We start from the raw sequence: 20,424 nt of genomic DNA, 5'->3' as shown, positions 1-20,424 counted from the left end.
TTGTCAGCTAACTCCTTGTTCTGAAGCATGGCATGTAGAGAACAGCAGCAGTGAGCAGTCCCTGGTATCTGCCTGTGTATGTGGGCTATCAGGGAGCCAAACTCCCATGCCACTGCACCAGAGAACGCTTTGCTCTGGAATCTGTCTTTCTGTTGTCAGCAGAACTATTCACGGAGCACAATCCCATGTAAGACAGGGAAAAATATGGGAATATAACCCTAGGCATGTAGTAATCCTGACAGTTTTCATGGACCAATTTAGGCAGCTTGCACTGGGATCCTATTCATACATGCCCACGTCTAGCTGGATTTCCTTCACGGTTCAATTTAGAGACACAAAGTAGCTTTTGTTTCACTATTGCCATCGATTTGTTCTTTCAGATATTTCTATCAGTGTATTCAGAAATAATGGTGCAAACAGTTTTGGGGGACCTATAGGGAGGTCAAGTACTGGAAGCCAGATAATTTTCCTCTGCTGGTTGTACTCATGTTGGCAGTTAAACTGGTGTGTCAATAACAACCACATCATCACTTTAAGGAAAAAAAACCTGGGTCCATTTAGGATACAGACTGAGTATGGATTTTGGTGCCCAGGGTCCATTTTGTTGATTGTGTGCTGTAGTTCTGTTTTCTTTTATAAGTAAAGAGTGGCACATCAATGAGTACTTTGCCTTCAGGTTGTTCTGTTTATACAGTTTTACTGCTTAGTGTCCAGTTTTCTGAAAAATGGATCCACATTGATTTGTGTTAAAAAGGTATTTGGGCCAATAAACCAACTCACACTCCTTCAGTGTCAGACTCATTCTGAATTAAATGGACATTGAGAAAAACCAATTCACATAATATAACCCACATAAACTATTTATATTTCCATCAATTGCAGCAGAAACAAAAAACCCTTTAAGCTCACAGATTTTCTCAATTACTTTTGAAGAGGCTGAGAAGCTCATGAGGCCATAAGAATTTAACTATACAAATTTTGCAACACAGTGGACTTGGTGATAAAGGAACTGGTCTAGTGCCAGAGCAGGATGCTATTCTCTGAGCTGTGCCCTCTGTTGGACCAGCTGTTCAGCCAGGATGTGGGACACCTGCTCCCTCACTCTGGCTCTGCCACATGGCTGGAAGGTGGAAACAGGCTTCCCCCCAGCTCCCAGGGATGAGAGGGTATTCCAGGAAAGGGTGCTCCCCTGCTCTGCGGGATGCCAAATTTGGTAGCTCTCAACAGAGCAGGTGACTCAGATCTAAGGGCAAGTGAGGGATGTGGAAACCCTGCCCATGGCCCACATGGGGAGTCTGCAGTGAACAGAATCCTGGCCACTTGCTCTAAGTGAATGCTGGAGGAGCTGATCTGAAGGGAAGGGGTGGTTAGTGGAGATTCATAACCAGCTGAACTAAAACCCAAGCTCTTCCCCCATCCCTTTTCACTTTTAATCAAGCAGGATATTGCTCTTCTGGCTTCCTGTGAAGCTTGGCCCCTGGTGCTGTACAGGGACACCCTTTTGACCTGTGCTCTCCTGCAGTTAATGGCTCACACTATAAAAGGTTCCTATGATCACTAAAATAGGAGGCGTTATTCTCCCCTCCATAATAGTCTGACAATCTAATTTTAGTCACGCTGAAGGCAGTAATGACCCTGTATTATCACAAGAAACTATTAAGTTGCCAACGCAAAGGTTGTTCCTATTGATTTTCTTCTAAGGTTGTCATGATAGAGCACAACTAATGAATGGAAATCCCCAGTCTAAATAATTTCTAAATAAATTACTCTCATAGAGCTTTTACTCTTAAATAGAAGAATTGATTTAATACTTTAGTGGCTTTTCTTCTTTCTAAACTTGCCATTTAGCTGACTACATTTATGAACCAGGCTTGTTCTGTTTCAGCTGGTTATGAGTCCCCTTCAAGTAAAGCACATGGAAACTCAGTGGAGAGTGAAGAAGTCCCTGAGGGCTTGTGTCACAGAATTAAAGGGTTTCTTTTTACATTCCTGGTCTGTATTAGCTAAAGGTTTGGGTTATGTGCCCTGCAAACAAACGTTAAGGGACTGTTTTTACTACTTTTTCATAAAAAGGGATTTTTCAAACTTCCATTTCACATTGCAGGTTAAGATCTGTGGTATAGACAATCCAGTTTATTTTCTGAAGCTGGCGTGGGACATCTATTTCCAAGACTCTGCCCAAGGCCCCAGCCATATTCTTTGGCTGTGTTCAGTCAAATAAAACAATTGCTGGTTGTGCCAACTCTCTTCAAAGCATTTTACAACTGAAGAGGAAATACTTTTGTCAGAGTTATTTTCACAGCACTGAAGAAGCCTCAGTGCAAATGTCAGTGGGACAGCAGAAGGGCTTCAGACCAGCTTCAGACCAGCTAGGACTAACTGCTTGTTTCTTGATTCAAGGACTGTACTTCCTTGATTTAGTGAGGTTGTCCCCAGATCTTTCATCTGGGCTGGCTAGCATCTCCTGGAAAGCACATCTACAGGTCTGAAGGTGACCAAGTGAGTGGATGCCACCACCTCACCCTTTGAATCCTGCCTGGACAGTGCAGATCCATCTGCATCTGCTATGTAGCTTCAAGCTCTGCCAGCTCTCACACTTCCTCACTTTGCTAACCCAGATCTTTGCTCACCCAGTTAAACCTGGAAGTTCCAGGGGAGGCTGGGTCTCTCTAATTGCTGACACCTCCTCATTAGCTTCCCTTGCTCTCCCAGGGGGGCCCTGTGCCCACCCAGCTGAACTGAACTGAGAGCTGGGACTTGCTCAGCTGCTCTCTGGTTACAGTTTGAGAGGTGCCTTGTTTCTCACCTGTGCTCTTGGGACTGTTAAGGGAACATTTTTGTCTCCTAGTGTGCTGTGGCTTCCCTGCATGGCTTTCCTGTGCCTCTCAGGCAGCACCCACTGAGTAACTTGCTCTCTCCAAGAAAAAACACAGTGATAGGAGCAATTTCTTACTCCTGCTTTGTAAAAGGCAAGTGCCTCCTACTGTTTCTCCTTGGAGGATTAGTCTCATTAATTTGTGTTGGGTTGGAGATCTACAGGGCTGAGCTACTCATGTCAGTGAGCTGGGATGGATTCTGGGATCTCATCTGATCTGGGTCCTGCTTCTGCACGTGCCTGTTGCTGAGCATTCCTCCATCCTTGGAGCTGTGTCCTGAGATGGCCTCAGGCTGTCCAAGGCAGGTGCTTGCCAAAGGAATTGACTTTAGAGGGGTGATTGCTGCCGAGATGAATGCGGATATGTTTGTGCAATTATCCCGCAGCCTCTGATTACCCGATCCTGAATCATTATTCCAGCAGATAATTTACATTTCCCTGCCACTTCAGCAGGAGAGAGGAACTGGCTCGTGACAGCAATACCGCTGACTCAGCTGTTCTGGGGACACAGCGTTGGCTTGAAAAATCTTGGTTTTTTAAAATTATTTACTTGTGGGAAGCCTCTTCCTGATTAACATACAATGAAAAAACCTATTGCCAACCAAGGTGGGTGTCCATACAAGACACAGTCCATACGCCAAGGATGGTGTAACTCCTGAGAGAAAACAGCTGGAAAAATGTAACAGGGTGGTGCAGTAGCACTGAGGGGTCACAGTCTGGGACTAATCATTGCCTTTGGCAGACCTTTAATGTTTCTCTGGTGCAAATTTTATTCTTGTAATTTAATCTGGGGGTACATATGGCCTGTCCTGAGACAAACCCTTAAATTTAGTGGTAATTTGGTCCATGCCTTCCCAGACCTTGGTCTAGGACCTTGGTGTACACAGTATTTCTACACCAAGATTTTCTGTAACCAAGAGTTGCCTCTTAAGTCTTTGATTTCTCACACTTACGTTTCATCTGTGAATGCAATTCCAAAGTACTCCTTCTCCTTCAGGTTGAAATGAGATGCCACCAAGTCAAGCAGCTCCTTGGCCAAAAGCTTTGGCTGAAAAACAAAAATGAAAGAAAGTGATTAATGAGGAGAATTGGATAGAACTGCACTGTGCTTGAGGAGGAAAACACTATCCTTGAAACTACTGCACAGCTGCTGCTTTTATGTTCCCTCTGGTGTTCAAGCTAAATCTGCAAGGAACATTAGCTCCTTGAAATGAGCAGTAGTTTCCCTCCTAGGTAAATACTAAAAACCTGGCAATTCTGACCTATTCAGCACTTAATGTCTCTGCAGACAGATGATTTGCTGCCTGCCAGTGCTCGGATCTACCAGGACCAGCCCACTCCTGCCTCTCTGATAATTTTACTTGTTAAAGCTTTTTATCAAGGGCCTTTGCAAACACAATTCAGACACCCACTCTCTCACACACAGTACAGATATATGCTCATAACACTAAGAAAATACATAGTGCCAAAAGATAGGATGTGACGGGACCAAATGAGAAGTAAATGACAGAACAAAATAGTTTCCCATTCACTATTGCTTGTCATATAGAGATAAGGATACATCCTCAAATTTAGGCACTTGGATGCACACACTTTCAAAATACTCTTTGTAAGACAAAAAAAGCCAAGCTCAGAGAAACAGAGGATGGTTCATTACTGCCTTTTCTGCAAAACCTTAATTGTCTTTTAACTCTAATGTGTTCTCCTGCCTCTATGAATTTTCATCTGCTCTGCTGGGCTCTGGTGCTTCCAACCAGATTTCTGAAGCCTTGGCAATAGCACAGCTCATCCTGTCTCTTGTAGGAAACAGGGGTACAAAGGATGCAGATACTGCAGCCTTGTAATAGCCCCAGATGCCAGAGCTGCAATTGTTCCAGCAGCACTGGCATGGCTGGGGTCAGAGATACCAACAATATTCCCTGGTGACCACTTACAAGGATTTGGTCTACAAATCTCTGTGCTGCAAACCTCAGTGGAAATAAAACTGTCTGCAGGCTTGACTGCCCCAATGAGTCTGCCAAGCAGCTGAGTCAGTTACCCCAGACATGAACCTGTTGTTAAATGGAGGTGAAATTATAATGCTGTACAGAAAACGGGTGGCAGGGACATCAGAACCCTGCTGTCCTAATCAACTGCTCTGTCCTATAAACACAGCTGTAGTAGAAAAAACTCTCTGATTTGTACCTAACTTTCAAACAGATTCATAAGACTCAGACTGTCTGAAAATGTCCCTAAACCCAGCACTATCACAGTATCTGACACAGCTGGGGCAAACTTCTCTGTATATTTCCCTGGTATTCATATGAGCATCACAGCATTTTCTACCCACCCTATGAGGACATGCAATGCATGGGGGGTTTCTAGGTCATGCCAGCAAAGAAAGAAACAATAGCTGTGCCTAAATGCAGCCCTGGCTTAATGCAGCTTCTGAATGAATATGAGAGAAGCTGCTGTGTAGGAGGAACAGCCTGGCAGATAACAAATAGGTAGGATGCAACCAGCTTCGTTTTAATTCCAAGTCAAATTTCTCAGGCACAACTATTGGAGGCTCTGCTATGACAAGACTGGTGACTGCATTGACCTTCACTCCTGAACAAGCTCCCAAATGGTGCTCAGAGATGAATGGAGCAGGCATGGGATCATGGTCAGGTCCCCTGTCCCCTAGAGTCCAATCAAAGACCCAAGCAAAGAGCACACCAGCTACACCAGTCTCACTGGGGGCTTCTCAGGTACTTCCCTCCTGGCATTGTGCTGAGTGGGATGGACATTTGCAGCATCCCTGTCTCCTGCAAGATGAACCTCTCTTTGTCAGAGCATTCTAAGGACAAGCTACAGTTTGACTTATGATATACACAAATATTGTGATGAAGAGGATGGCAAGACTGCCAGGTGAATTCAGAGATACACAGGCTCAGTGCAGGTAGTTACTGGGGGCACTGGGTGAGTTTTCAGCTTAACAACAGACAAAGGAGAGGGAGGAAGAGTGTTTGTTTCCTGTTGTAAATGTACAGTTTGAAGCCTTGCTTTTCCCCTTGCCCAAGGGTCCCTGCTCCTTTCTCTTCAGGGTGGCCCAAATTCTCTCTGCACCAGAAAGGGATTTCTTCACAGCCCAGAGCTACAAGAGGAGGGGTGGGAATGCATGGCAGGACTGACTCCTCCATGGCCAAGGCTATGGTGAGGACAGTTAGTGGAGGTGAATCCAGACACCCCCATGCTGGAGTGTCTTGCAGGCTGGGAGCTGCGTGGCTGTCACTGCCTGGTGCCCAGTGCTCTGTGTGACTCAGTTATTTGACAAACGAGCAATTGTGCTGCCAAGCAAGGGAGTGAGCCATCAGTCAGCCTGGCTGGGTGTCTCACCTGAGAGAGCAGGGTGGGAAAGAGTGGTGAAGCATCATGTCTCAAACACAACAGAGTTTTCCCAAGCCTGGGTTAAGCACATGGAAGTTACAGGTTGAGCTTTTGCAAGAACAGAGCTTTTGCAATAAAGAGTTGATGTGTAAGAGGCTGCCCATGGACATGGGGAAGGTGTGGGTCCCTCTGTGCAGTCAGACAACACTGCCACAAGGCACACTGGACAAGGGAGAAAGCCCCTTGTGCTCTTCAGTCACATCATAGAGAAGTGATGCTCAATGTCCCTTGCCCCATGTACTGGTGTATCAAGAGAGGAGCAGCACCCATAACCACCTGCTTTCACCCACGCACCCCAGGATGGGTAAATGCAACATGCTGCTTCCTTATTCTGCTGAGTGAGACCAGGCTAAAAAAGCCAAGGAGAGGTGGTCAGCATGGTGTGACAGCTTTCCCATGCCTAGTGCCCAGAAGTGGATGCTCTTCTCCCAGCACAGCCCCCTGAGGCTCAGCAGGGGCACGATTTCCAGCACCCTTGCAGTGAGGCCTCCTCCAAAGCCTGTGGTAGCAGATAAGGCAGGATAACCCTTTGCCTTGCAAGATAAGGGAAAAGAACAATAGATGCAGACCCAGCACTGGAGTGGTGCCAGGTTAGTTTCTGGGCCAGAGTCCCTGAAGAGGCTTATGGCAGTGAAGTTAAGCCCTGCTAGTCCCCTCCAAGATTACTTTCCTCTCTCCCCTTAAGCTCTGCAAGGTTATTGTCCTTTCCAGTGGAATGACTCAGGTGTCCTCCCAACACAGACAGCCAACCTGAGTGTTTGGAGGGGAGGAAGGTGTCTTCTCCAGGTGGTAAAGACTCCTCCAGACAAACCTGCCCAGCAGGGATAAGGCAGGACAAGGCAGCCAGGCAGAAGCTGAGCTGCAGCCTGTCCTGCTGTCTCAGGAGAGACCCGCACGCAGGCGGGATGTTCGCGGTTAATCTTCTTGCCATTCGCGATGGGAAGGCTGAGCAATGACCTCCTTTCATGTGAGCTGCACAGACAAAGAGCTCATTAGCAATGCCTGTGGCAAGTTGTTTTAATTCATTATTAATTTCTGGACTTCATTTTCCAGAGGGAAAATTTTGCATTAATAAAACTTCCATCACAGATACATTGAAGGTGATGGGGACTGCTCTGTGAGAGCAGGGAAATCAATAGAAAGTGGGCCTGGGACCTTCTGGATTCAATACAATTGGATGGTCAGCAAGATGCACCCTGTGCATCCCACAGAAATAAATCAGGGTAACAGGTGGCATTCCAAGTAGAAGTTGAACCGTGTCCTCAATGATGCAGAGCTACAGAGCTGGACTGTGTCACCCTGGGAGCTGCCCAAGCAGCTGTGGAGACCCCTCTGCATCTGCTGCTCCTCATCCCTTTCCTACCTACACCTTCCTGGAGTGCTCCATGTAACCTGTATCACAAAAAGCAGCCTGTGGGGCTGTCACAGCTGCAGCTGGCTGGCCTGAACTTGGGATGGGGAACACCAGGAGAAATCCTTCATCTGGGCTGGTGAGGGCTGAACATGCTTTGCTGGTGGGGTAGGCTGTCAGAGCAGCATTACACAACCAGGGAATCCCCTGCTGCTCCCTCCTGCTACAGGACCCTCTTTTCAGAAAGGCAGGTAAAGAACAGTGTTCTGTAAATCAATTGCTGTTGCCACTAGAGAAATCAGCAGGGACCCAGTTGTAGTCCCAGCACACTGGAGCTGTGGCCCTGGGGAAGAAGAGTCTGTTCCTGCTAAGTTCTTACTTCTGCCAGGAGGAAAGGCTGAGGGCCCCACACTGCTGTGTATCCGAGTCTCTGGCACAGACACTGGCCATTTATTATCCAAACCCTGTCCCTGAGGCTTCTCTGCATGGCAGTAACCTGAGTGCTTTCTTGGCTCTGGATCCATATTTGTACTCCCCAAATCCTACTTCAGCCTGGAACAAGTTACATTTTGCAGCCTGGACTTCCTGGACTTGCAAACATGACATTTTCTATACAACCTAACACGTCAGGATCCACCTGCCAGGTATGATGGCACCAACCCTTGTCCAGGGGACTCCTGATACTCTGCAGAGCAGACAACTCTGCTGTGAAGTCAAGCCTGACTTCAGAGCACTCTGAGGTTTCTTCCTTCCCTCTTGGAGAGGCAGGGGAGCAGAGATGGACTCATTAGGGGCTGCCTCCTTATTAGTAGAATGACCCAGACATCCTTCCCTGCTCCCTGGGCCATGCCAGAGAGGCTTGTCTGAAATGATAATGCTGTGCATCCACAAAGCCTCAGCAGTGAGGAGCACAGTGAGCACATGGCTGGGGCTCTTTGCAACCCTGCAGGCTTGAAGCAGTGAACTCATTCCCTCCTTGCCCTCCAAAACAGCTGAAGTTTGTTCAAATAATGACTTAGAGGAAAGGGAGAGCTTTATTAGTGGTGTCAGGAGGTGGCAGGGAAAGGGCTGAGCCTTACTAGCAGCTCTGTGACTTGAACTTGCCATGAAGAAAGATGATGAAAAAGCACCAAAGGCAATGCAGGAAGGTCCATATAGGATCACACTTGGCTGATACTCCAAGAGATGTCTCCCTGCAATTCCCCAATGCTTAAAGGGCCCACTCCACACCCTAGACTACAGGTACAGCCTGTGCTAGCAAAAGCTACACCAAGAAAACGTCAATGCATGCCATGTCCTAGCTCTGTCTGTATCTCCTTGCCTCGATTTAAAGGAGAACTCAGCACTGGCAAATTAACCACAGGGGATGAGTCTCTCTTCCATGCACTCCAGTTATCTCTGCACAGAGGCACTCTACAGGTGTCTCTTCCCAATTAGACACGATGGCAACTTCCCTGAACAACAGCAGAGCATAGAGAGCACTGAAGGCAGGTAGGGAGGGGAAGGACAAGCCTGAGAGCTCCTTGGAAAAGGGAAGCTGCATGAGGAACGATGATTCAAACTGATTCAATGTCAAAATCCCAGAGTTTCGTGGCTCTTTGATGTATTTATTGGATGAGTTCATATTAGCATGAGCTCATTCATATGGGCTGCTGTACCCACTGGGGGAGCAGGCTGGGGTCTGCTCATGGGACACCTCCCCAGTGCTGAAAAGAGGAAAAGGAGGATGTGAGATACAGGTGATGCAGAGCAAGACTTTACTGCCCCAGGTGACATGAAAACCCCATTTTGGTGCCTCCTAACACCAGCCACAGTCACTGTCACACAGGTTTAGTGATAATACTGGCTTGTTATAGGCATGTGCTAGCCACAGGATGGAAGGAGGAGGAAGAGGGCTTCTGGGGAGATGGATCTCTTACAGACTGGGAGAAGCCTGGCACCAAGCTGTAGGGAAGGGATGCCATCCAAAGGGACCTGTATAAGCTTGAGGAGTGGGTCTACAGGAACCTCACGAGGTTCAACAGGGTCAAGTGCAACACACAGGGTCAGGGAAACCCCTGGTATCTGGTATTCCCAAGAGACAGGCTGGGGAATGAAGAGATTGAAAGCAGCTTTGTGGACAGGGACATGGGGATACTGGTGGATGAAGAGCTGGGCATGATTCAGCACTTGCAGCTCAGAAAGCCAAATGTGTCCTGTGCTGCAGCACAAGAAGCATGGCCAGCAGGTTGAGGGAGGTGATTCTTCCCCTCTGCTCTGCTCTGGTGAGATGCCACCTGGAGTGCTGCATCCAGTTCTGAAGCCCTTAGTACAGCAAAGACATGGACCTGTTGGAGTGGGTCCAGAGGAGGGTCACAAAGATGACCAGAGGGATGGAGAAGATCCCATCAGAGGGATGGAGCTCCTCTTTGTCTGACAGAGGCAGAATGAGCTGTTTCTGCCAGTCATTGTGGAAAATACAGCAGAAACACAAGCATTCCAGTATTAAATACTCAATATAATTAAAAGGCAATGTTACTGGGATTTGAGGCAGAGCAAGGAACTCTGGAATCATGTGTTCCCCCAGTGGAAAGACAGACTGCCCACTTTTGGCAGAGAAGCATGTTTCTCTATGACAGCTTCCCATTAAGCTTAGAAATGAGTGAGTTATAGAGAGAGATTATCTATCCACAGTCCAGCAGTGCCATGAATAAAAAACAGATGACATGGTATTAGCAGCTGCTGGTGTGTCCCTAGAAACTCAGGCACACACAAAGTATATTTCATTGTTTTATTAACTGTCAAACAAGCCTGTCTGTTCCCCCTCCCCCATGTCATAGCTTCTCCTTAATTCTCTGCAGCAGAAGGTTTCTGGGTAATGTATGTTTCCAACATATGGACAGACACGTGCCACCCAAATCCATCCAGCACAGACCCACGTTGAGCTGTGGGAACCAGGTACCTAACTCACCCCAAGCAATGCTTCACTCATTGAGGTTAAAAACACTGCTACCATCCCCTGTCTCCTTGCTGGAGGGACTTGCAGTGCAAAATAGCACAAGAATGCAGAGATGAGACACTGCTAAGCCAAGTGCTGCAATGCTCAGCACTGATTTTGTGCTAAAAGCCAGCTGTGGCCAGGCACAGGCTCCAGGTCACAAACCGCTGGTATTTAGCTGTGAGCAGGTTTGGTTTCTGCAGGATGGACTGTGAAGTGTGTTTAGTTCAAACCAGCCTCTCAAGTCCTGTTGATTTGGTCAAATTTTGCTCAACATTCAAAGGCTGAATGTTTGAAAAATATATTTTTGGTGGCTTGAGTTGCAATGCAGGCTGGGGAATGCGTGCAGTGTGGCCAGTCCATCAGCAGAAGAGGTGAGGTGGAAAAGGAACAGTTTGCATGAATGCAGAGCAATTCCTCCCGTGGCTGTGCCCAGGCAGTCCTACCAGGCAGGGAACAGGGCTGCTCCTTGGGTCTGCTGGAGCCTTGGGCAGTGTAATCAGGAGGAAATGAAAGTGCCAAATGCTGCCTCACACACAATTCTTCCCCTCCACCGACTATTAGCATTTGCTAATGAAGCAAACTCCAGGTCCTCCCCATGAATTAGATCATCAGCTAAAACCAGCCACAAGCCTATGGTCCAACACCATGGAGATAAGGGCAGTTAAAGAAACCCATCCAGGCCCTGTGTGTTCTGACTCTGTTCCTCTGGGCATTGGTGCTCACTGTCAGCAGCCTTATCTGCTGAAAGCCAGCAAATGCTCCACACTCACTGTGTGCAGTGCATTGCCCCATGACAGCTGTGGACTGGAACTCCTTCCCTCCCCTGCTTCCTCATACACAGAACACGTAATTCTTTCATCCAGGGGCCACTGAACTGTCCCTCACTTGCAATTCTCCTCTTGTCAGACTGGGTCTGCCAACAGCTCTATCATCCTCTTGTTTAACCCCTTTCATGCATTTCCAAGAAAAGAAAAACCCAAAGTCACTCCATATAATGTTGTGTGAATACCCAGTAAGGGCCCTTTTGGTAATTATGTCATCTGAATACAGGGTAATAATACTGTACAGAACTGCTCAGGCTAAAGGCTTGGGGCTTTAGGGGCTGCAATTCCCCTTCTGGGATAGATCCTCTATTCCTCAACTCCACGTCATTATGTCAATTTATGGAGTGCACATAATCAAAGCAGGCTGGGATGTAGTTGGGTGAAAAATTATTCATTGAAATGCAAAATGCCTGGAGAGGGAGAGCCTTATTTTTTATGATGGAACAGCTGAACTCCGTCAGCATTGGGGACTGGCAGCAGGAGCACTGCTCGTGCTGGCACAGGCAGAACCTCCTTCCCAAAATTAGAGTTGGCTCTAAAAATCTCTTTTCTTCATTTACATAAGCAAATGAGACAACTTGCCTCCAGCAGCCACCTCGGCAGTGTGGAGGGTGGTGACAGAGTGCCACTGACGTTTTTTCTTGGAAAGTCAACACCCGCAAGTTGTGGGAATTAAGATTTATTAGGGTCAGAGAGAAACAGACAAAAAAATTCCCAGGTTTTCTAAAAAAATCTGTTTGGTAAAAGGATTAGAAACACCCTACTGACAGGTTGCCTCAGAAACATTCACAGATATCTGCATTTGTGGGTTCTGTGCATTTGCCAGCTGATACCTGGCACTTCATCTCTTAAGTCAGAAGGCATTGCTGATACTCTCTAATTCCCCTATATATTAGCAATGGGAATCTGCTTAAATAACTTAGCAGTCACAAAAAGCAAAAAGCATGAGCTGGCCAAGTCTGCATGTGAAATTCATGTCAAAACCAAAATGAGAAGCAGTTGTTGGGATGAAAAAGACACTTTTGGGTCTCTAGCATCCCTCCTCCCTTTCTTGTCTGATGCAGAGGCAGCTGCACTCTTCCCCCATTCAGAAGGGGTCTGTGTCAATGCCCAGTGACCCCATTCCTCTCTGTTGCCATCTGTATGATCCCACAACTCCTGCAGAGTTTTCAGGTGACTGCATCCAAAGAGGCCAGCCAGCTGCAACTGGTACTGGACAGGAAATCTGCTCCATGCTCAGATCTTTCTCCCATCCACAACAAAAGCCTCAGCACTTCCCTCTTCCCTCCCTCAGCCCTCTGCCCACTCCATCCCTTCTCTGTCTCCACTGGGAACAGCTAATTCCCCACATACATGTAAGAAAGAGCCTGGCCTGGATATGCTGAGGATGGCAGAAGGAAAACCCTAGGTTTGGGGCTGGCTCTGGCTCTGATCTGATTTTTTGTCCATAGACCTGAAGTACAAAGGGAATTGGTGCCTTAGTGCACTACATCCCACATGAGAATCTGGCTCTCTGTCTCCAGCAGGGCTGGGGAGAGGGAAGGATGCTGTGCCTGGCATTCAAACTGATGTCCTGGTCTGCCTTGACTACATGGGGTGCCAGCAGGAGCAGCACACTGTTATGTATTTCTTCCTGGGACCCCCCAAGAGTCTGCATCTCTGGGCTGTGCAGTCTGGATGTGAAGGCTTGGTGCACATCCCCTTCATGGAGTATCTGTGCCAGATCCTGTGTCCCCCAGTGCACCTCCTGTGTGCCAGAGTGCTGATCTGTGCATGCACAAGCAGTCCCTTTGCACAGCATATCCAGAGGAAAGTGGTCAAAATCCTCACATATCCCCCTGGGATATTTTTCTGAGGTTGAGAAAGATCACACAGGGTAACCTTGTGTGAGGACTCAAGCCACCCTCGAGTCCTTTCCAACTGAACTGTGGCCAGGAGCAGGAACTGAGTGAGAAGATCTGGACAACCACAGAAGCAAAACTAGATTGGAAAGGAAAGCAGAATTCTTTTTTGGAGGGATTTGATGGCAAGTGTGGAATTCCTTATGCTGACTGATGTAAAAATGGCTTTTGTAGCACTGCCAAAGTCACTGCCAGCTCATCTAATCAGCCATGAAAACATCACTGAAGCAAGTTAAAAAGTTGCCCCAAGTCAATTTGCACATGCAACTTTTATTTTTCTTTATTTAAACTTTCTAGATTTGTTTTTGGATTATTGGAAGAAACAGATCCTTGCTCTATTATCTTTCTTTGTGTTTCTCCCAAATCCTAACACAACATCAAATCTGGTTTGACCTTTACAAGACACTCCTGAGGACAAGCTTGGCTGGCTGCTTGCTTCATTATGTGCTTACTCCAGCAAATACTGTGTTTGCAGGAGGTGCTGTTAAGTCCATGAGAAGTTTTATAGTAACATCAGGAGCTGCATGCTGTGGGTTAATACAGTTTTAATGAAAATACATCCCAAATTTGACAGGTCTGATTGATTTTATTTTTAAACTTTCAGGGAATTTAGAGCAAACTTATGAGGCACTAACTCAGAAGGACTGGTGCAAAGAAAAGGTACTCACTTATGTGGACCCAAACAAGCAACTTTCAAGAAAATTCAGTTCCTTTAGAGCAGAAGAAAAGCCATTCCCATCTGTGATGATCAGATTTACTAGCCCTTTAAATCATCCTCAATGTCTTGAACCTATTAGTGATCCATTTGGTAGCTTCCCATCTCCTCATGCATGAAGCATCTACGAGATTTGTATGTATAAATGAGAAAAATATGGATGATAAATCAGCAGAGCAGAAGGAAAATACCCCCCCAGAGGAGGACTTTGCACTGGCTTAGGTCCATCAGTTTCATACAAGCAGTGGAGTGAAGCATTTGTGCTTTAAAGCAAACCATGACTTTCAAGGTCATGGTGGTTTCAGCTTCTCCCACTCCACCTGATCTGCAGGTCACTGGGACTGGGTGTTTGGCACTGGGATCTCCATGGTTTAGCAGCACTGGCTATAGCAGCACTAGTTACCTGAAGAATGCCATAGCAAATCATGCTCCCACAGCCTCAAAGCAGCCTGGGTAACCAGGCAACCCTTTCTTCTTTCCCTCATCCTTGCAAAGAGTCAGAAAAGTCCCATTTTTCAACACAAAGGCATTTAACCTGTGGATGATGCCCCTGCAACAGAGATGGATTTCATTGTCATTATCTGCAATCAGTTTAAGCAAGCAATGATATTACTGAGGCTAAACATATCTCATGGTTTTGTCACAGAACTGGGGGCTCAGATTTTTCACCTTCCTTTGCACGTAAAGTGCAACAGTGAGGGATACAGAGGCCAGATTAGATGAAGCTCTCCAACTGGAGATTGATGCTAAATTAATACAAACTGAAGCAGCTCAAGATGCTAATTGCACATGCTGGGGAGTTAAGAGGGTTTGTGTGCAGGGCTTTGGTTCAAACCCTTGCCTTAATGCAAAGAAAAAAAGACACAGATATGGCATTCTGTGCAACACTCTGGGTTAGAAGTGAGGTGGCCTACTTTAGGAAAGTATGTGATAAATTTATTCAGATAATCAGTATTGTAAATATTTGGCTTAAAGTATTTTGGGTCTTTATGAGTATTTGCCTTTCAGTTTCTGGAGATGTGTAGAATTTTGACGAAACAACATGAGAGCACACACCGCTGCTCTCGAGGTGAAGGAAAAGGGAAGTTTATTTTCTGACTCCAACATTTATAGGTTTCCAAAACTGAAGGATTGGAGGGTGAAAGTGCCACCTCTCCAATGACACTGGACAAACCAACAGTCCATCAAAATTCTCCTCCTCCATAAAAGAATATAAAACAATAAGTTATTTACAGAAAGTGTGTGAGAAAGTTCATTACAAGAATGTGTAAACATCAGAAGGCTTAGAAAATCTCAAAAAATCAGGGCGACGTTTTGAAACAGGGTAGTCAACTGCTGCAAGAAAGTCAATTGTGTTTTAAATCATCTGACTGTATCACATGTGGCAAATCAAACTTTGAACATGAAGCAAGCTTCAGAGGCAGCTTTCTGGGCAGGAATCCATTTCACACTCAGCTGACAATGGGGCTTGATAAGCACTCAGGCAGTGTGAATAACCAGGTGCCTTCTATATATATTTCGATTTGGTGGTGTCTGTTAAAGTTTTATATCACTGAGAGATTGTTGGTATTCTTTTAAAGCATTAAACCTACCTTGACAAGGTCAACAACAATTTCTACAGAGGTCAGCATTTTTATTTTGAAATATTTGATCATAATTCTATCAAACATTAAAGAAAGAGTTTGGTTAGGGCACATAATGAAATTGGACAGCTCACACAATCCATTTATCTTTTCGACTGTAAACCTCTGAAGCGCTCTAGTTCATCCAGTTTCAAATCAACTATAGAAATGTCCATCTCCCTTCATGCAGCCTACAGAAATTGGTGCTTGGAAATGCTCTTGATCTGTTATTGCTGATGTGGAAAAGGAAAAATAATTTCCCAAGACATACTAGCTTAGCTGCATTCTTATGTTCTGTTTGCTTTTGAAAAATCTCTCCTGAATGAGGATGTTTATTTCCATCCTCACTCAAAGCCACTGCTTCATTGCTGAAAATATTTAGTAAGCTAAGTGAATGCTTATTTTTGTAGAACATTTTCTAAACACATTAAAATAATTTATTTAAAAACTCCTCTGTTAGCAAACCCAACGTTAATAAAAGTAAATAAAGGAAATAATAGTGCTAGGTCAGATGCATAGGATTAAGTCATCCTGGTTTATTTTACACCCCAATTGTGAGTGCAGGGAAATAAATTAAACTTAACAAGATCTGCAGCCTCATGTGCTGAGACTGGGGAAGGTGAATGCCTGCAGAAGCATAGTGGGTACATGGGCTGCATTCATCTTCTCTATCTGTACTCAGGAATACAGTAAAAAGAGCTGGCCCCACCAGCAGATTCTCCATGCATCCAGCAATGTTGGATTTCCCTCCCCTAAGGAACTTGGGAGTTGAAGCATATTGGTCTTCCTGGATGTTCTCATCAGTTTAATTATCTGTGCTATATTAAGAACATACCACAATGTTTTGAAGCTTCTGGCTTAACACACTCACATGTAAATCACTCTATGAAAATTCTGCACATCAGACAGACAGTTCTTCCCCTGGGAAGGTCAGGAGAGAGAGGCTGAACTTCACTTGCCAGATGTTGGCTACATTGCTCATTGCCTGATGGCAACGCTCAGATGTTATGGGGTGTCAAGTGGTCAGGGTAAGAGAGAAATGGGATAGCCAAGGAAGCTGCTTTAACCTTGGAGTCAAATAAGAGGGTGCTGCATTGTGTAGGTGCAGTTCCCAAGGCACAGGAAATCAGTGCTACCCCACTTACTCCTTGCTGGTAGTCTGGCTTCCTGTGCCTGAGTGGGGTCCCAGGTTCACCAGAGTGGTGGCTGGAGCTGGCCCCTGACTCAGCTGGGCCATGGGGCAGGGTCTGATACACCTTGTCCTGTAGGACAGAGTGTGTCTCCACTCTGAATGAGCTTTGGGTTTGCTTCTTCAGTCAGCAGAAGATGCAAGACATAACCAAGGATTAGGTTTGTGACAGAACTGTGGTTATTTCAGAGGGAATGGAAAAAATCAACAATTTTCATCTGCAGAAGCACAAACTCACCCTGCCTCCAGCACCTCTGCAGTCTTCCCTACTGAGTCTGTACATTAAGAGCCTATATATGAAGCCAACTTCAGTGTGTGTCCTTAAGAAGCAAAGTTTTCCATGTCCAGCATGCCTTGGGACACAGCAAGGAAGCTGCCTGGATCCTCTGGTCTGGTCCCCTCTGTCAGTCACAGCAGCCACCACATCCAGCACTTGCCCATGTCAGTGGCAGAAGGGAGAGGACCCTTCAAGGAGCAGATCAAGGTTCAGTGGGGAAACCTTGGGCACAAGCAAGGTCCATCTCCACTTCTAGATGGATCATTCTGGTGCACTTCAGGGCAGTCAGGAGCCTAAATGTGTCCTAGCAGTCTCCCTCCTCACAGCTCTGTTCTAATGCCTTGTAGGCAACCCTGAAGGTGAATGGGAAGGGGACAAGGATGCTGGGCTTCATTTTCTGACTCCAGGCTCACCAATGTCACAGTGCAACCCCCATAAGTAAAGGAGGAGGCAATGGAGAAAAATGATTATTGGCCACAATTCAAAAGAAAAGAAAGCAAAATAATACTTGCTCACCATAGGAATTACTGGGAGAATAAGAAAGGCTTATTTCCCCTGGTATTTGTAAAAAGAAGTGCTGGTAATAAACTAGTTCCATTATAAAGGAGGAGGGTGAAATGATGAGATAGTGAGTGTTTTTATTAAAAAAACAAAACAAAACAAACCAAACCAACTAACCAAACCAAACCAAACAAAACCCAAAAAACCCCATACCAAACAAACAAAAAAAAAACCCCAATCTTTTTTCCTGCAAATAAAGAACAAAGAAATGAGACAGAATGGTTAAGAGAGAATTCAGGCAGGGTAGAAACTGTTCGTGATAAACAGTTACTAAGAAAATAATTGGAAAATGTAAGTGCATACAAATGTGGGTGATGACCCACATACTGGGGTGATAGCAGAATTACCAATGAATGTAATGAACCATGAAAGGAGAAGCTTGAAGACTATGGAGAATTGAGGAAATTTTTCTAAGCAGGAGGGGTAGAAAGCAAATAAAGGCAGCCTGGCTACTGAAAAGGAGTGATCCTTGGCCTGTGGATGGGGAAATGTCCAAGTGTGCCATGCAGTGGCATGGCACAGGGAGATGCTGGGCACGGCCTGAGCTTCCCTGACAATGTCCAGAAAATGTATTTCTGGCTCTTACCCAGCCATATGCTCACTGCAAAGTGAGATGGAAGTGATTAGGCAACTGTATCTGTTCCTGCTTTCATGAAACCAGATGTGGAAGATGGGCAGGAGCAGATCCCACAGCAGCAGTGTGGGCAAGGATATCAGAGACCCTGTTCCCAGTAAATTTCATTGAGTGACAGAGACAAAGTCTCTGGGCTAGCCTGGAGATCAGTCATGCTGCTGGCAGATGCTGGAGGCACAAACACCTCCAGAAAATGATGCTGGAGGTCTTGATGGCCTCTGGCAACTGAAGGCACCTCTGCTGACTGGCCAGCATCACACTGCCTGTGTGACAGATCCCTCTCATCCTCTCTCCCTCCTCATATCCTACCAGGTGGCTGTGGACTGACCCCAAAACTTGCTCTTTGGCAAGGAGTAAACAACTTTATAATTTCTAATGCTGAAGGGCTGCAGTTTTGGAAAGATTTGCACTTCATACATGAGGGTGATGAGAGATGTTTCACTTGTAGTAGGGAATTAGCTTTGACTTTTGAGGGGCTCAAGTGCCCCAGTGTCAAAATTCTCACTTCCTTCACAGACCCTTCCACAACTGTGTAGCAGTTTTTATCCCTTGCATTGGGAGCATGCCATGGACTCAGTGGATGTCTGCCTCTGATCAACATTCAGAGCTTCATTATTTAAACAATGGGAGCTGGATTTCTACTAGTTTTCCTTTCCATATGCCTTAAACAGTTGTTGACCAAGTGAAAGCTTTGGAAACTGAGTAGCCATCATCTGAATATATCCCCACAATTTATTTGGGCTTTGGTATTAACCAGGACCATTCAGCCAAACTGTGATTTGGCATCAGGAGAAAAAGAAGGTCTCACCCCATCCTTTTTTCCTCATGTGCCTGGGCAGCCCTGCAAAAGCACAGGATGGGCTGAGTGCAGCTTAGGAGATCCTTGCAGCACAGGAAACACCTGTATGGGCTGCTGGTCCCTGTGCCATCAGCTGCTATGTGGGAATAATACCCTGCACCATTAAATCACAACATAAGATGTCCTTTTTCACCAAGGATATAGCCTCCTATTGAATGGAATTCAGTAGGAAAACCTTTATTTCTACATATTCCTCTGCCAAAATTATTCCTCTGTAAAAAGAGTTTCAAGAGCAGCTTCTTGGTCACTTCAATGTCTGGACTTGATCTAGGTTATTGAGGACTATGGGAAAGACCCTATATATTCAGAAAGACAAATGTTCCATTCCACTTGTCCTAGGGATCAGGAAAACATTTGCCTGCCTGTCTGCTGTCCCAGCAAGCTCTGGAGATGTGATTGCAGCTTGTGCAAGGAAAAAGATGCTGGAATCTCTTTGAAGAGAAAAGAAACTCCATGGCAAATATATTTCACCCTGCAGTGTCTGAATCCACAGAGGAGCTCTTGCTGGTAGGGAAAGTTATAAAAAAGAGAGGAGAAATCCCAGAAAAGGCAAAATTCTCAAACACAGACTTAATCTCACACAGAAAGTGGTTATATGAGAGCAAAGAGATATGTTATATCCTTATAGTGTAAACCACTGCTGCTCAGTGGAGATTCATCCATCAATACCAGAAGAGAAGCTGGCCCATGGCTCTTTGCTGGTTTGCCAGAGTTTTATTAAATGCACAAGAATGCCAAGTCTGTAATGTCTAAAAGTGAATTTATTTAACAATGAACTCTTTGAAAAGGGAGTCCCAGATGTGTAATTAATAATGAATCAGTGATGTGAAATCTGATCCAAAGCCTACTGAAGCTGATAGACAGACTCTGACTTCAAGGAGTTCTGGATAAGGCTCTCATTAGGCAAAAGGAAAAAAAAAATTAAAAGCTGAGCCAGCTAGTTGGTTAAAAAAATCTTATAGCTTGGATTCTGTGCTAAACAGAGACATACAATAATCTGCACTGCACATAAATCCCTTCTGTGCTGACAGGGAACTCACACATTTCTGTGTCTGAAGCTGAACTTGAAATCTAGGAGATAAAATAAAATAAAAAAAGAGCTGTGAGAGAGAGTCCCAAAAGGAAAACCTCCAGTGGTTTGAACCACAGCTCATTTCCTCTTGGCATGGAGGGGGAGAGAGCTGTCAGATCTGTGTCATCTGGAGGCAGCAGATGCTGCTGCTCCCTG

At 45.7% G+C, this 20,424-nt stretch overlaps 1 protein-coding gene across 9 annotated transcripts in view; it reads right to left on the bottom strand.

Annotated features, from left to right (window-relative positions):
• Window positions 1-20,424, bottom strand: part of FRMD4A (FERM domain containing 4A) — a 369,074-nt gene that overhangs the window by 96,367 nt on the left and 252,283 nt on the right. For all 9 annotated transcript variants that reach the window (XM_071424072.1, XM_071424070.1, XM_071424069.1 and 6 more), the window contains one exon: window positions 3,829-3,923. In XM_071424072.1, the coding sequence (XP_071280173.1) occupies window positions 3,829-3,923 (95 nt within the window). The remainder of the gene's footprint in view (window positions 1-3,828; window positions 3,924-20,424) is intronic.

The sequence above is a fragment of the Agelaius tricolor genome, unplaced genomic scaffold (assembly GCF_023055355.1).
Source record: "Agelaius tricolor isolate 1412-34295 unplaced genomic scaffold, bAgeTri1.0.p SCAF_3, whole genome shotgun sequence".
NCBI classification, from domain to species: domain Eukaryota; kingdom Metazoa; phylum Chordata; class Aves; order Passeriformes; family Icteridae; genus Agelaius; species Agelaius tricolor.
This window is presented reverse-complemented; position numbering and strand designations above follow the sequence as displayed.